At 30.2% G+C, this 17,459-nt stretch overlaps 1 protein-coding gene across 1 annotated transcript; it reads right to left on the reverse strand.

Annotated features, from left to right (window-relative positions):
- Positions 1–8,857: 8,857 nt before the first annotated feature.
- Positions 8,858–15,111, reverse strand: LOC133783084 (L-ascorbate oxidase-like). Its single transcript, XM_062222617.1, has 5 exons — positions 14,724–15,111; positions 14,470–14,562; positions 13,830–14,042; positions 11,878–12,072; positions 8,858–10,091 (listed from the first exon to the last, which is right to left on the reverse strand). Exons 1-5 carry the CDS (start codon positions 15,012–15,014, stop codon positions 9,129–9,131), a joined length of 1,755 nt encoding a protein of 584 aa, XP_062078601.1. The 5' UTR covers positions 15,015–15,111; the 3' UTR covers positions 8,858–9,128.
- Between the last annotated feature and the right edge of the window lie 2,348 nt (positions 15,112–17,459).

The following is a 17,459-nucleotide window of genomic DNA, read 5'->3' on the forward strand; positions in this document are numbered from 1 at the left end:
GACCTAATTATGACATAATGAACCGTTCCAACGTACACTAGTAAAACAATACTACCGCTAGGGTCTCATATAGTTGTCATTCTGAGTAAGATAGAGTAGTGAATTTAGAAGGGGATCTGATCTCGAAAAAATATTACTAGATAACATTGCAGTAAGATATAGTAGTGAATTTAGAAGGGCATCCGATCCTGAAAAATTATTACTAGATAACATTGCACTAAGCAGACCTAATTATGACATAATGAACCATTCCAACGTACACTAGTAAACAAATACTACCGCTAGGGTCTAATAAAGTTGTCATTCTGAGTAAGATAGAGCAGTGAATATAGAAGGGGATCTGATCCAAAAAAAATACTACTAGATAACATTGCACTAAGATATAGTAGTGAATTTAGAAGGGCATCCGATCCTGAAAAATTATTACTAGATAACATTGCACTAAGCAGACCTAATTATGACATAATGAACCGTTCCAACGTACACTAGCAAACCAATACTACCGCTAGGGTCTCATATAGTTGTCATTCTGAGTAAGATAGAGTAGTGAATTTAGAAGGGGGTCCAATCCCGAAAAATACTACTAGATAACATTGTACTAAGATATAGTAGTGAATTTAGAAGGGGATCCGATCCTGAAAAATTATTACTAGATAACATTGCACTAAGTAGACCTAATTATGACATAATGAATCGTTCCAACGTACACTAGTAAACCAATACTACCGCTAGGGTCTCATATAGTTGTCATTCTGAGTAAGATAGAGCAGTGAATTTAGAAGGGGATCTGATCCCGAAAAAATACTACTAGATAACATTGCACTAAGATATAGTAGTGAATTTAGAAGAGGATCTGATCCTGAAAAATTATTACAAGATAACATTGCACTAAGCAGACCTAATTATGACAAAATGAATCGTTCCAACGTACAATAGTAAACCAATACTACCACTAGGGTCTCATATAGTTGTCATTCTGAGTAAGATAAAGTAGTGAATTTAGAAGGGGATCCGATCCCGGAAAAATATTACTAGATAACATTACACTAAGATATAGTAGTGAATTTAGAAGGGCATCCGATCCCGAAAAATTATTACTAGATAACATTGCACTAAGTAGACCTAATTATGACATAATGAACCGTTCCAACATACACTAGTAAACCAATACTACCGCTAGGGTCTCATATAGTTGTCATTCTGAGTAAGATAGAGCAATGAATATAGAAGGGGATCTGATCCCAAAAAAATACTACTAGATAACATTGCACTAAGATATAGTAGTGAATTTAGAAGGGCATCCGATCCTGAAAAATTATTACTAGATAACATTGCACTAAGCACACCTAATTATGACATAATGAATCGTTCCAACGTACACTAGTAAACCAATACTACCGCTAGGGTCTCATATAGTTGTCATTCTGAGTAAGATAGAGTAGTGAATTTAGAAGGGGATCCGATCTCGATAAAATACTACTAGATAACATTGCACTAAGATATAGTAGTGAATCTAGAAGGGGATCCGATCCCGAAAAATTATTACTAGATAACATTGCACCAAGCAGACCTAATTATGACATAATGAACTGTTCCAACATACACTAGTAAACCAATACTACCGCTAGGGTCTCATATAGTTGTCATTCTGAGTAAGATAGAGTAGTGAATTTAGAAGGATATTCGATCCCAAAAAAATACTACTAGATAACATTGCACTAAGATATAGTAGTGAATTTAGAAGGGGATCCGATCTTGAAAACTTATTACTAGATAACATTGCACTAAGCAGACCTAATTATGACATAATGAATCATTCCAACGTACACTAGTAAACCAATACTTCCGCTAGGGTCTCATATAGTTGTCATGCTAAGTAAGATAGAGTAGTGAATTTAGAAGGAGATCCGATCCCGGAAAAATATTACTAGATAACATTGCACTAAGATATAGTAGTGAATTTAGAATGGCATCCAATCCCGAAAATTATTACTTGATAATATTGCACTAAAGCAGACCTAATTATGACATAATGAACCGTTCCAACGTACCCTAGTAAACAAATACTACCGCTAGGGTCTCATGTAGTTGTCATTCTGAGTAAGATATAGTAGTGAATTTAGAAGGGCATCCGATCCCGAAAAATTATTACTAGATAACATTGCACTAAGCAGACCTAATTATGACATAATGAATCGTTCCAACATACACTAGTAAACCAATACTACCGCTAGGGTCTCATAAAGTTGTCATTGTGAGTAAGATAGAGTAGGGAATTTAGAAGGGGATCCAATCCCGAAAAAATACTACTAGATAACATTGCACTAAGAAATAGTAGTGAATTTAGAAGGGGATCCGATCCTGAAAAATTATTACTAGATAACATTGCACTAAGCATACCTAATTATGACATAATGACCTGTTCCAACATACACTAGTAAACCCATACTACCGCTAGGATCTCATATAGTTGTCATTCTGAGTAAGATAGAATAGTGAATTTAGAAGGGGATCCGATCCTGGAAAAATACTACTAGATAACATTGCATTAAGATATAGTAGTGAATTTAGAAGGGCATCCGATCTTGAAAAATTATTACTAGATAACATTGCACTAAGCAGACCTAATTATGACATAATGAACCGTTCCAAAGTACACTAGTAAACCAATACTACCGCTAGGGTCTCATATAGTTGTCATGCTGAGTAAGACAGAGTAGTGAATTTAGAAGGGGATCCGATCCCAAAAAAATATTACTAGATAACATTGCACTAAGATATAGTAGTGAATTTAGAATGGCATCCGATCCCGAAAAATTATTACTAGATAACATTGCACTAAGCAGACCTAATTATGACATAATGAACCGTTCCAATGTACACTAGTAAACCAATACTACCGCTAGGGTCTCATATAGTTGTCATTCTCAGTAAGATATAGTAGTGAATTTAGAAGGGGATCCGATCCTGAAAAATTATTACAAGATAACATTGCTCTAAGCAGACCTAATTATGACATAATGAACCGTTCCAACGTACACTAGTAAACCAATACTACCGCTAGGGTCTCATATATTTGTCATTCTGAGTAAGATAGAGTAGTAATTTAGAAGGGGATTCAATCCCCAAAAAATACTACTAGATAACATTGCACTAAGATATAGTAGTGAATTTAGAAGGGGATCCGATCCTGAAAAATTATTACTAGGTAACATTGCACTAAGCAGACCTAATTATCACATAATGAACCGTTCCAACGTACACTAGTAAACCAATACTACCATTAGGGTCTCATATAGTTGTCATTCTGAGTAAGATAGAGTAGTGAATTTAGAAGGGGATCCGATCCCGGAAAATATTACTAGATAACATTGCACTAAGATATAGTAGTGAATTTAGAAGGGCATCCAATCCCGAAAAATTATTACTAGATAACATTGCACTAAGTAGACCTAATTATGACATAATGAACCGTTCCAACGTACACTAGTAAACCAATACTACCGCTAGGGTCTCATAAAGTTGTCATTCTGAGTAAGATATAGTAGTGAATTTAGAAGGGGATTTGATCCTGAAAAATTATTACTAGATAACATTGCACTAAGCAGACCTAATTATGACATAATGAATCATTCCAACGTACACTAGCAAACCAATACTACCGCTAGGGTCTCATATAGTTGTCATTCTGAGTAAGATAGAGTAGTGAATTTAGAAGGGGGTCCAATCCCGAAAAATACTACTAGATAACATTGTACTAAGATATAGTAGTGAATTTAGGAGGGGATCCGATCCTGAAAATTTTTTACTAGATAACATTGCACTAAGCAGACCTAATTATGACATAATGAATCGTTCCAACGTACACTAGTAAACCAATACTACTGCTAGGGTCTCATATAGTTGTCATGCTGAGTAAGATAGAGTAGTGAATTTAGAAGGGGATCCGATCCTGAAAAAATACTACTAGATAACATTGCACTAAGATATAGTAGTGAATTTAGAAAGGGATCCGATCGTGAAAAATTATTTCTAGATAATATTGCACTAATCAGACCTAATTACTACATGATGAGTTGTTACAATGTTAACTAGTCTTTGAGATAACCTATACTATATGTAATAATATATAGTGCATTGTATTTTTTTCAACTTGTGCTTACATTTTTCTAATTTTTTTATTTTTCATATATTAAACAATACATATAAATAATAATTTTTTTTAAATATTTAAATAAATATAATTAAAATATATATATATATATATAAAACTTGTTAAAATAAGAGGCTTTTTCATAAAAAAAAAGACATTATTTTTTTAAAATAATGATGAAAATAATATAAAATAAGCTTTTTGAAATTAACAAAAAAAAAAGAAATTAAATAATGTCAATAATTTTTTTTGAGAAAAAGTTTTAAAAATGAATATAAAATTATTATTTTTTTTAATTAATGGAGTGTCTTTATATATTATTGGAGTGCAAATATAATGTCCCTAATATACAAATATATATTTTTTATTTTGAAACAACAAAAAAAAATTTATTTTAAAATTTTCAATTAAGGTTTTTTTAATTTTAATTTCGTTTTGTAATATTAAAATAATTCTCATTATTTATAAAATCAAATCAATACTATAATTTAATGATTTATTAAATTCTCAAATTTTTTTTAGTTTAGGGTAAGAATTAATTAAATTTGTAAATATCTACCAATAATAAAATTATATAGTTTCACCTTATCAACTTTTTATTTAATTTCATTTTTTAAAATTCATTAAATCAAAAAATTGTGGTAGTTGTATTAAGTGTCTTAAATTATTATTGATATTTTCTATTTATTTTTTTAATGCATTTAATTGGTCAAATTTGTAATTAAAATTATAGTGGTTGAAATTAATAGGTGATTTTTATTAAAAATTTAATATTAAATTATAAAAATTGGTAGTAGCTGAAATTAATTGATAAATGATTCAAAAAGACATTATTAAATTAAATGTTGCTACATGATTACTAATTACATTTGGGAAGTAATAACATATTAATTATTTATTCATTAAATTAAGAAAGTGTGGTTCTTGTATTAAATAACATAGTTTAATATTGTTATTATTTTTTCGGTTTTTGAATTTTTTTTTTTGTTAAATGCATTTAATTTGTGAAATTGATTATTAAAATATAGGTGGCCAAAATTAATGGGTGTCTTTTATAAAATAGAAATAATATTTAATTAATGTGAATGCATGATTAATGTTTACAATGAGAAGTTACCACATATTAATTATTTATTCTTTCAATAATATTTTATTATTTATTTTAAAGAAATCAAAAATATTTTATTAAGAATGTGAAAGGTTGCATTGTTTCTTCATAACACGCACTATAAATATATTACCATATAACCCAAACCGATTGTCCTATTTTTTTTTTTTTAAATCAATTTTTACATTCAACTACCATGCCTATCATCAACATATCAGATTCAACCTATTCAAAGAATGAAGATAACTCTTCACCCTTTGATTCTAAAGATGATGAAGTAAATTCTCTATTGAAGAAGATCAAGGTTAAGAAGTTTGACAATGATGCAAAGTCTCAATTGAAGAATATCAAGACTGATAAGTTTAGCGGTGGTGAGAAAGATGTGAATCCACTTGCTGCTCAACTAGAGTACAATCCAAATGTAATATATTTCGATATTATGTTCCAAAACTTTAATGAAAATATCAGTCGTCTACTTGAATTGAAGAACAACATGGATGAATTTGTTCGAGAGATAACAAGATACACTTTTGCGATGCAAACTCTGCATGAATCAGTGGCCAACTATTTTGATGCAGAGAGGAAAAAGAACGAGGTGTGGGAGAAATATTTGAAGGAGAAGGAGAAGAAGATGACAAAGAAGAATGACAATTTCTAAAATGCTTCAAAGTATTTTTTTTGTTTTGTTTTAAATTTATTGTTTCTATGTGTTTCCTTAGGTCTTACTATAATATTTTTATTCTATTATGTTTTAATTTTTTTTATGAACATTTTCTTATTAAGATTTGTTATGAAAAGAAACTTTTATTTCTTTTTGGGTCTTCAGATAAAATGTTATTATTATTTATTTATTAATAAGGTTAATAATTTTGTTGGAGTGAAATTGTCCAATTTTTTTTTAAAAATTAATGCCGAAATTGTATATTAATTTTCGGTTTTCAATGTAAAATTTTAATTAAAAATTAACAATTTACCATTAAGCAATCTCTAAATGAATGGATTTTATAAATTATCTAACCAGTTATATTAAATGAATAAGATTCCTTATTGGGCAATATAGGACTAATGAATAAATATCTAATTTCAAAACAACATAATTTGATTTTCCCAAGAGAATACAAAGAGATGTTTCTTTTAAAAAATCAAAATAGTTTTTAATGCTAGCCGAATTTTTTTTTAATTAACACATGCAGAAAATAATGATTTAAAAAAAGTTTCAATTAAAAAATATATTTTCAAGGTAAAGAATATCAATAGTTATTGGTTATGATGTAATCTTATCAATAAATGTTCATTTATTGATAATAGAAAATTTGAAAAGTTTTATTGTTTTGTAGTTTATGGAAAAAATAAAATTAATTAAGTTAACATTTTTTGGGAAAAAATGAAGAGTTGTATTGATTCATTTGACCTATAATCAAAGTAGTTTGACATAAATCAAAGTTGTTTTTTCTTTTTAAATTTGTATTTTATACTATAATATGGAAATATTTATTTCTTATTTTTGTTTTGATGTTCTATTATTGTTAGAAAAACCAATAGTCATCCATTATTTTAGGGTACATAAAAAATCATTAATTAGTTGTGATTTCCAATATAAGATTTAAATAATAAAATCTCAAATTTGAAATAATAATTTCGATATTAAAATTTAATACATTAAAGAAATTAAAAAAATATATTTCAATTAGTTCATTGGAAATTACATGTACTTGCACCAAATAATATTTAAAATGCTACATTGGAAATTAAACAAACTTATTTCGATCAACAATATAAAAATACAAAAGTAAACCAAATTACTACTCCGCATCTCCCTATTTATTGATTACATTGCTACTAACAATGATATCTTGATTATGGTATTCAGATATTGGAGATGCTTCACATAGTTGCTGTACAAAACAATAAATAAATAAATAAAATTAGATAAACATATACCAACAAGATAATGTTTCATACTGCAAAATTATGAAATTAATTAAGATATACAAACCAGACGACGACGAAGTTGATGGATAATATTATTTGGACCATTTAACCTATCTCTAGATTCAAGGATCTTTGTAACCAAAATATTTTGCAAACCAACAACCATTATAAGCAAAGCATTTACTTTTGCCACCCCAACCTGTAAAAAATAAACTAATATAAAATTTCAAAAATAATTAAAATAATAATAATAAAAAAAATAATACATACACATTTTACATGGTCTGGAATTTGAAGGTTCCCTTTGTTTACATCTGATGCTATATTAATGGTTATTGCATCACCATCATCACCAGGTATGACAAAACTCCATAGTGGGATAGGAACATCACGGTCTACCTCATCTACACATACATAGTTTTCATATTCCTAATTTTTAAATAGAAAAAATATTTTAGAAAAATATAATCCAAGTGTTCTAACATAAACATAAAATGAGATCTCAATCATAGACACATATATAGATATGAAGATATTACTTTACAAAAAGAACAATAAGACTCACTATGAAGACAATGTCGAGTTCTACTTTCGAACATTGAAGAAGATGACTCCAAACTTTTCATAGGAGATCTATACTGACGAGCGCGATCTAAAATCAATTTTGACCTGATTCGATTAGGAGACAATGAGTTATCATAAAATTTTTGTCTATTCTTTCCAACCCTTCATTCTAAATCCTTAGACTTCTTTTATTCTTCATCCCCTTCCCCTCTACTCCCATGCGTTTTCTCTCTCCCCCTCTATTTTTTTCCCACACGTTTTTTTTTCTTCGTTCTCTCCTTCACATGCTCACGAAATCATGGTGCAATTATGATTTTTTTATGTTTATTTTTTTACTTTGAACGAAGAAGAAGAAGAACAAGAATAGAGAGTTTAAGAAATGTGCATTTATTATGAAATCCTAATTTTTAAAATTTTAAATTAATTCAAAACTTGAAAAGAGAGCTTACCTCTTATTGGTTGGAATCGTCATTCCTAATGACAAAAAAAAAAGCCAATTTCGAAATTAATGCAAAAATAAAAAAAAAAGAATTTTTACTTGTTGGTAGCTTGATGTACCAAGTCACCTACATGCCATGTCAGCATATTTGCACATTTAAGAAGGTACACATGTGTGTGTAATGCCCATCTAGAACTTTTCCATATAAATATATATATATTAATATAAAATTGTTGAAACTCTTCCATTTGTTGTTTAACTGGAAAGCGAACCTATCTAACAGTAAATTCTAATACTACAAGGGGAAAAAAATCTATGTTAGGTTATCTAAAATTTTGTTGTCTTGCTCATGAATCAATTAAGTTCTATTATTCAATTATTATTTCTTTTTTATCAAATTCAGCATAAGTGAAACAGCTATATAATGCATGTTCAATATGTTATTATATTTTCTTTTTCTTGGTAAAATATAGAAAGTCTTTATAAACTCAAAGTAAGGCCCAAGTCCAAACACAAAATTCAATCCAATTTAGAAGCCACGGGCTTTGACTTTGGTTAAAATTGCATATTAATAAATTAATATATACCATATACATATAATTATATATGCAGAATAAGGGACATGGATGTGGATGATTGATCAAATAAAGACAAAAAGATCAACATTAGAAATATAAATTTCATTTCACAATAGGCTGCAAGACAACTTCTCCTCGTGACTCCACTCATACACTCATCACATTCTAATAAATGGTCCCGAGAAGATAAATAAAGCCCTACTCTACTCTATCGAAAACCCTACTACTCAGGAGATATTCTATTAAAAGCACATTTCCCGAGTTACACCTTAATTTTTCATCTAGTGTTTTAGTGATTAACAATAACTCATCACACAATTCATAATTCTTTAGTGTTATATCAATCGATCAATCTTAGGGATACTTGCCATCCATGGCCATCAGCTTCCCAGTGGCGCCACAAGCAAGAGCCTCACTAGGTATGCCCTTAACAAAGCGACCTTCAATATCAAAAACCACTCCCATTCCCATATGCAAATGAGGCTCGATGTGGCAATGGAATGCCCAAACTCCTCGATTGTCCGCCACAAATCGAAGGGCAGTCCATCCATATGGAAAAACCACCGCGGTGTTTCTTAGGGGCGGGTTCTCTAGGTTAAGTTTTCCCTCGTCCTTCTCCGAAAACTTACCCTCTCCATAACCCAAAACCCAAAAGTCATGCCCATGCAAGTGCCACGGGTGAATTTCACTAACATTTGGGGCCATAGCGTTCGTGTTCTGAAGTATAATGTCCACCGTGGTATTGAATTGGAGACGGTAGACGCCACTACTAGTGGTGGTGTTGATGTTGGCGGGAGGCTTCATGATGTCATAATTGGCAGGATAGCTTTCTGGTGGGCTCGTCTGGTCAAAGGTGTGGTTTAGCAAAAATTTCACTGAGCCCAAGTATGGGGTAGCTGGCAGTGTCAAGGAGACATTGTTGATGGCCCACTTTGTGTGACCGTTGAGCTTGTTTTGAGTGTTGAGGAGGATCATCCGACGGTCGGAAGAGCTTGGAGGTTTTGGAGATCCCTTTCGGGCCAAAACGCTTTTGGTCAAGGATTTACTGTGGTTATAATCATTCCATTTCGGTGTGACTGGAGGAGGTGAAACGGGGAGTTTTGATGCTGAATTTGGGAGGTAATTTAGGAGGGTAAGACCTTGTGGGGTCTTCGGTTCTCTCCCTCTAACTCCCACTGAGACCCAATAGTTGTTATTAGGATTTTGATCTGTGGTTATTAGGACTGAGTAACTTTCCCCTGAATAAATGTCCAGGTCATCCACAGTGAATGGTTCCACATAGTTACCATCGGCTTCCACTACCAACATTTTGTGATTCTGAAAAAATTTAAATAAAAAAAAAGTGTAACAGTTATTTTCTATTTTATTACATCACTAACTACAATAATGTCTAGCTTATGCGTATCATTACATTAGCTCTACACTTACGTGGGTATCACTATACTAATTAAGTTCTTCATATTTTTTTTATATAGCTACTTGTCAATATATATATATATATAAATAATATATCCATCCACTACATAGGTTCCACCAATTCTTAATTTATATTCTACATGGAGAACATACGGAGCATAACTACAACATATAATTTGGAGAAAATATTCAATATCAATCTCACACTTACACACGTTATACTAAAATTGTATAAAACATATACTTGTCCCGAAATGAAAAAGAGAATGCTTCGTAATTATCATTTTTAGACCAAGTCTAATAATTATATTTTGTTGGTATAAATGTGACAAGACAAAATGTGAAATGAATATAAAATGAATATAGTACTTAAATGTGTAGTGGTAATTAGAAGAATGCAATTGCATGGACTCCATGCTGTATGAAAACTTCTTGAAAGCAAAAAAAAAATGGCATAAACTTATAGTCTTTTACAGATCGCATTATTCATTGATTCTCTGCCAATGCACTGTAGTTTGTAAGTGCTCCCCAGATCCACACAAATGACAATCACGTATATATATATATATATATCAATCTTTTCAAGTTGTTTGCTCATTTGAGTAGTTTTGACCTATTTTCACTCCCATATTTAGTTAAAGTTATGTACAAACTTCCATTAATCTATATCTAAATTTACATAATATTTTAATATTATTATTTTTCTTTATAAGATTTCTTTCTCTTATTTAGTATATATATTTATTATTATTTTTTTCTTTTTCAATTATTTTATTTTACTTTAATTAATAAAATATATTTAAAGATATAATATTGAAATGATATAGAGAAATATATGGAGAAGGTGATGTATATTATAATGTGAAACTTAAAAGTAAAATAGAAAAATGTGTGTTTTGGAGAGATAATTTTAAAAATAGAGTAGAACATTCATTAAGAGTGCTCTTATAATTATTGTGGTTAATATAGTCAAATTCATAATCCATGATTATTTATATACAGACACACACGTAGGCACACATATTTAAAATGGTTGAATTAAATAGCTAGATGGCATGTAAAAATTAAGAATCCATTATTGTTGTTTTCAAGCAATATATGACAACACCTCTATATAATAAGGTTAAACTTGTACATTACTCTTGTATTTATATGAAATCCCAAATCTGCAGATCTATACGTTAATTGATTCATGATGCATGGTTCAGTTATAAACTTTATATAAATATATACATATATATATGTATTCAAAAAGAACCTACGTATGTGAGACAAGGTGAGGAAAGCTAAGTTTTAAATGTTTTATAAAGCTTGAGCGACAGTATAGATATATGATTATATATAAAAAAAATAAAAAATAAAAATCCTCAATTAACTTTGTCAACCTTACCCCTTTTTTCAACGTGAGAACTGGACAAAAGAATGCAAAACAAAAAGTTTGATCTGACCTAGCCAAACTGATATGTTTTCAGATCTACTTTCAAGAAAATCAATACTAGACATAGACTAAACATTTTTTTTTATCTTCATTTAAGAAAAAGTATATTTATATGCGGTGTGTATGGTGTATCCCATACACATGGAATCAGAATGAGATATATATATATATATATAATATTCGAGCAATGATGAAAGCATTGTGTAAAAGTAAATGAGATAAAAGAATAATAATAAATAAGTAAATTACCCCAATTGCCAAGTTCAGGGAAGCTAAGGCAGTGGTACTAGCGATTCTTAGCCTGTATGTCTTGTTGGGTTTCACATTCAGAATCATGGGTGCGCACTTTTCTCCACCCTTTAAGTTGCACTGGTTAGAGGATGAGTTGCTATAATGCGCTGCCAATGAGCAATTATATTGTCCTCTACCATTCAGCAACAAGCTCTGAAAAAGTGAAAGCATCCAAAAAAAGATTGAAACGTGTTTATATATTATTGCAACAAAAAAAAGACAGTAAAATAATCATATTTAAATCTCTTCAAAATTCATATTCACATGACAAGTACGTTGAATTGTCATATTTTTTACTGGTAAATCCAAACTGCATACGGTAAATCTTCTCTTTTTTTTTTTCTTTTGGCTCTCACATAATTTGATAACAAATAAAAAAATCGCCTTAATTTAAAAGATTTCAAACCGAAAGAAATAAAAAGCACTGTATTTCTTTTTCTTCTTTATATATATGCGCGTTTTTTGGTTTCTTTATTTTGTGACTGATGATTTGGGTTAGATGGTCAAAAAGATATGGTACGTCCAACCATCACCTAACAGATCTAAGTACGACTTAAAATTAAAAAGTAAGAAATTCACTATTTAAGCTCATATATTCTGTAACAATAATTAATAGGAAATTAATTGTTATGCAAAAATAACTTTTTTATTTTTTATGTTTAGAACAATAGTTCGGCAAGACATGATGTTAGCTATTTTTAATAGTGGAATTATAATTGATTGTCTTGCTTCATATATATATATATATATACACACATTTTTAACTAAGTATGCTTATTTTACCATCTCTGACCACTACGGTCTCGTATGTATTATTATTATATCTGTCTCAGTTCTTCCATGCCCTATATATATGGTCATGCCATCTTCTGGTATAATTTTGTCTTTTTCTCTTGTTTTTTTTATTTTATTTTTCCTGTTACAATTATCTGCTTTTCTATTTATTGTGTACTACATTTTGAAAACCTTTTTTTCCCTTACCGACTGGTCACTAATTCAACCACCTCGTAATCACTATTCACTAATTCAACCACCTCGTACGTACACATATCCTTGTAAGCACTTCATATGCATAGTATAAGATTCTCTCCCCTTTTTTGTTCAAATAAATTATTTCACTTACTTTTTTTATTTAATTTGTTTGAAAGGGTCTTTCACTTACTTTTAATATTCTTTTTATGTACATATAAATAATTTATTAAATAATAATAATTTATTAAAACACTCGCGATTAATACAGTAACCTCTTCCTAAACAATATTAATTTTATAAATTATCAGATCCGATATATATATATATATATAGGGAAATTTTCTTATAGGACTTTACTTTAAGCTCTACTCTCAGTATTTCTCAATTCGTGAACAGTTTTTGGGGTGATTTTTTTTATGGTCGTGTATATTGTAGCTATTTAGAGCATCCTGCCAATTTTTAGAAAATTTCGAATAGTTTACAGTACCGAAAACTAGGTTTAAACATATTGTTGCACGTGTGACTAATTTTTTTTTATGCGCGTGGAAAACAATATGTTTGAACCTAGTTTTTAGTATAATAAATTATTTAGAATTTTTTGAAAATTCGTAAGATGCTCTAAATAGCTACAATATACACGGTTATAAAATATATCGCGCCAAAAAATATTCACAAGTCAAGAAACATTAAAAGCCCTACCAATAAGACTTTAAGCCGCGTTAACTTCTCGTATATATATATATATATCCTTCTCATATATATATATCAAGCTAAGAATATTATAAAAGAAAATGATGAAGCAATAGTCAACTATTAGTAGCCAATTCTAGAAATCCGAGCGAAACAGCGGGTGATATTGATTAGATCTAAATAATTTTAATATATTATTATTATTATTGTTATTCGAAAATTGTAATAATTAAATTCGTTAAAATTACCTGTGGTTCACCGATCCAACGCATGGGCGCCGAAGAGAGGCCAACCTCTTGCTCATGAACGCTTTGTTGCCACCAATCGCTGAGTAAGAGGTTGAGCTCGCCATCGTAGTGGAAGGGCTCTCTCTCTCCTTCTGCCACGTCAACAATTAATAACCCATATAGCCCTGCTGATCTTTGCATTCCGTAGTGCCCATGGTAAAAGTATGTTCCCGGCTACACCATATAATACTCATTAATTTAAAACGTACATGCATAGTATAAAAAAATACCAAGTTAATTATTAGTATGTATAATTGACAGCGTCAGCTACAATATAGCTGCATGTGTATATGTGCATGTATGTATATACTATAATATCTAAGGTAAACAATATAATAAACTATATAATTGTGAGATGATGATTTTTTTTATATTAACCGATTTAAAAGACGAGTCATTATAAGTATAAATTTCATTATCTGTCAGGGACAAGTGTGACTTAATTAAGTTGTTCTTTTGGCAAATTCTTTCACTTTTAATTTGGTCCGATCATATCTAATATCATCTTTTGATATTTGATACTTTTCCTTTTGGCCAAAGTTTAAATAATTAACTAGATTTAACAAGACACTTACTAAAAAGAAATAAGATAATATATTACCTTATCAACTAAGAATCTATAAGTAAATACTTCTCCCGGGTTAATAGCACACTGGGAGATTGAGGCTGTACCATCTGCCCATGGAGAACCCAACTGCAGAAAAACAGTAGTACACGTAATTAGAAAGATGAACAAAATAGTATATATATATATATATATATATCACGTGGTGATAAAATCACGGTTGATATAATTAGGTGACTGTTTAGATATACTAAAAATACACGTAGTTCAGATTGTGATGATAGAATTACCTGTCTAATTCCATGCCAATGGATGACAACGCCCTCTGTGTGGAGGTTGTTGGTGAGGTGGACGACGACGGTGTCGCCGGCGTTGGCCCTAATGGTGGGGCCAGGGAACTGCCCATTGATGCCCATCACCACGTGCTCCTTGCAGTCGGGTGCCCCAAAAATGTACTCCACATCGAAGTTGTAGGACTGATTTCGACCACCAACCACTGCCCCAGCCAGAAGGGATAACAGAATCAAGGAGCGTATCATCAAAGCTCCCGTGAGTCCTCTGGCCTGAGGACTTTTACCCATGATAGTAGAGTCTTCTCAACTAGCTTGAAAAAACTTATTGCTATAGCTATAAATTATACGAAAAGGATCTATAAAGAGAAAGAATGGAGACTGTTGATCAGAATGCGTTGGGTAGGGTTCTATTTATAAGCAATTTTTTTTTATCCAAGACAATGTAAATTTTTCGTACTGCCCCAGCTGGCCTTTTTTTTTTTTTAACATATAGATTTTTTCTTAGTGAGGACTAACTAGGAATATCTTCTAATAACTAAATGCCATATTCCACTAATAAAGATAAATGTGTTATACACTAATTGATGAATATTGTATATGCGAAAATTTACTTTGAGAAGTTGGCGAAGATGCTGCCCTCTTTGCATCAATTGCCTTCAACCTAGGCAACCCCCAAACCCTTTCTTATAACGCGAGCGAGGTCCAAGGACATCCGTGACAATATCCATATCAGGCGGGAACTGATCGTCGACACAAGAAGCAGCAAATGATACAGGGGTCGTATTCTGCGATGCTCGACGCTCGGTCATCTCAGTCTGCACAATAAAAAGCACGTATCTTGAATTCCAATATAACATTATTTGAAAACCTAACTTATAAATTTTTTAATATAACTACATATAAAATATAACTTTATTATCTATCTGCCAACATCCTATTATTAATTAATGCAGACCAATAATTGAAAAGGAATGTAATTAATTTTGTTCATGTATAATGGAGCAAGTGGGCTAAAGTTGATTTGGTCATGAAAATCCATATCTAAATCAAAAACATGAAAATATTGTTGATATATACAGTAAGAGCAGTTAATTCCATTAATGAGGAATTTACGTCTCTAAACATATACATCAACTATATTTGCATGTTTGTGATTTAAATATGGATTTTCATGAACAAACTAACTTAGCCTACAAGCTCCCTTATACGGGGACAACATTAGTTACATTCTTTTTTTATCTTAGTCCACAATCATTAATCATAAAAATATTGGCACATAGATTATAAATATTTAATTGTTAAAAATTTAATTAATAATTAATAAATAATTACTAATTGACACCAACCAATTAATAATTAATATTTACTAATTATTTACTAAACTTTTTTAAAGTTAAATGATCATAAATTAGTTAATGTTATGCAACTTACATGTTTTGTCGCCGCTACATCACTAATCCACTTATCCTTCTTCTTATGGAGGTGCTCGAATGTGTCGATCATGCTCGGAAGCTGGCCAGTAGACGGGTCCATCTAAAAAAAAAATTATTTAAACATTGTTACATTTATAATATTTTTGTAAATGTAAGGATATAGGTTATTATAATTTACGTGATCATAAATATGGGCAACGATGGATTTGGAACCGTGTCCTCCTGGTATGGTCATTTTTGCTCGAGCTTCTTTATTTCTCTTTGATATGCGCTTCAAACAGAAAATAGTACTCATTAATCTAGATTGTAATTTTATAATTAAACATTAATGTAAAATCTACGGTATACTTGCTGAGAATCAGAAGCCCAAAAATCACATAGAATTTCCCAATCAGAAGAAGTAATCGACCCAAAAAGTTTTGACTTTGCTCTCTCATTGTCTACCTCTCCTCCAACCTCTACCCAGTGTTTCTTCATTGTGTGGTGCCGATTATTCAGATGCTTTTGCATTTGTCTTACCATGACATCGTTGATTATTGGATTGTTTTGTGGATAACTGAATTTTTTCTAAAATCACAATTAAATTTGAAATTTGTTAAAATATTATGAAGATAGACAAAATATTTAATAGTGAGTTATTTATTTTTAATTTAATTATTTCGGAGGTAATTACTTTACTCCAAATAAAATGCAAAATGCAAAATGCAAAATGAGTGAAGCTTTTCAAAACCATTGCTAGTCTTCTTATAGTTTGTTTTTCACAGGACTTGTTGGATATTTTTACACCTGCAGTAGCAGAAGTTTTTTTATTGTAGTTCATTTAGTTTCACCTTTTTAGGTGTATTAGTGATACTGGGTTCGCATTTTTTAATTTTTCTTTAATATATAATTCATATAGATGATGAATTCACTTGATTAGAAGAAATTCTATTATGTGTTGATTAGAGACCAATATATTATGAATTTTATATATATGAAATTGGTGAATTGTTAATATATATATATATATATATTCTGTGTATTAACTAATTTTGTTTTTCATTTTGTGGTCATGTATTTCTTTTTAATTTCTATGTTTAATTTGTTTTCCATTAATGAAAATAATTAGATAAATTAATTTATTTTGACCGATAAAATAAGGAAAACTACATATTACTCAACAAAGCTTGGTAAAAAAAAAGTTTTTTTTTTCATATGATAAAGTAAACAATATTACTTTTGTTATATACAAATTAAAATTTACTTATAATGCTTTTTTTCAATGTCAAAAATATGTTACCAATTTATTATACGATAACCA

This window comes from Humulus lupulus, chromosome 6, assembly GCF_963169125.1.
Source record: "Humulus lupulus chromosome 6, drHumLupu1.1, whole genome shotgun sequence".
NCBI classification, from domain to species: domain Eukaryota; kingdom Viridiplantae; phylum Streptophyta; class Magnoliopsida; order Rosales; family Cannabaceae; genus Humulus; species Humulus lupulus.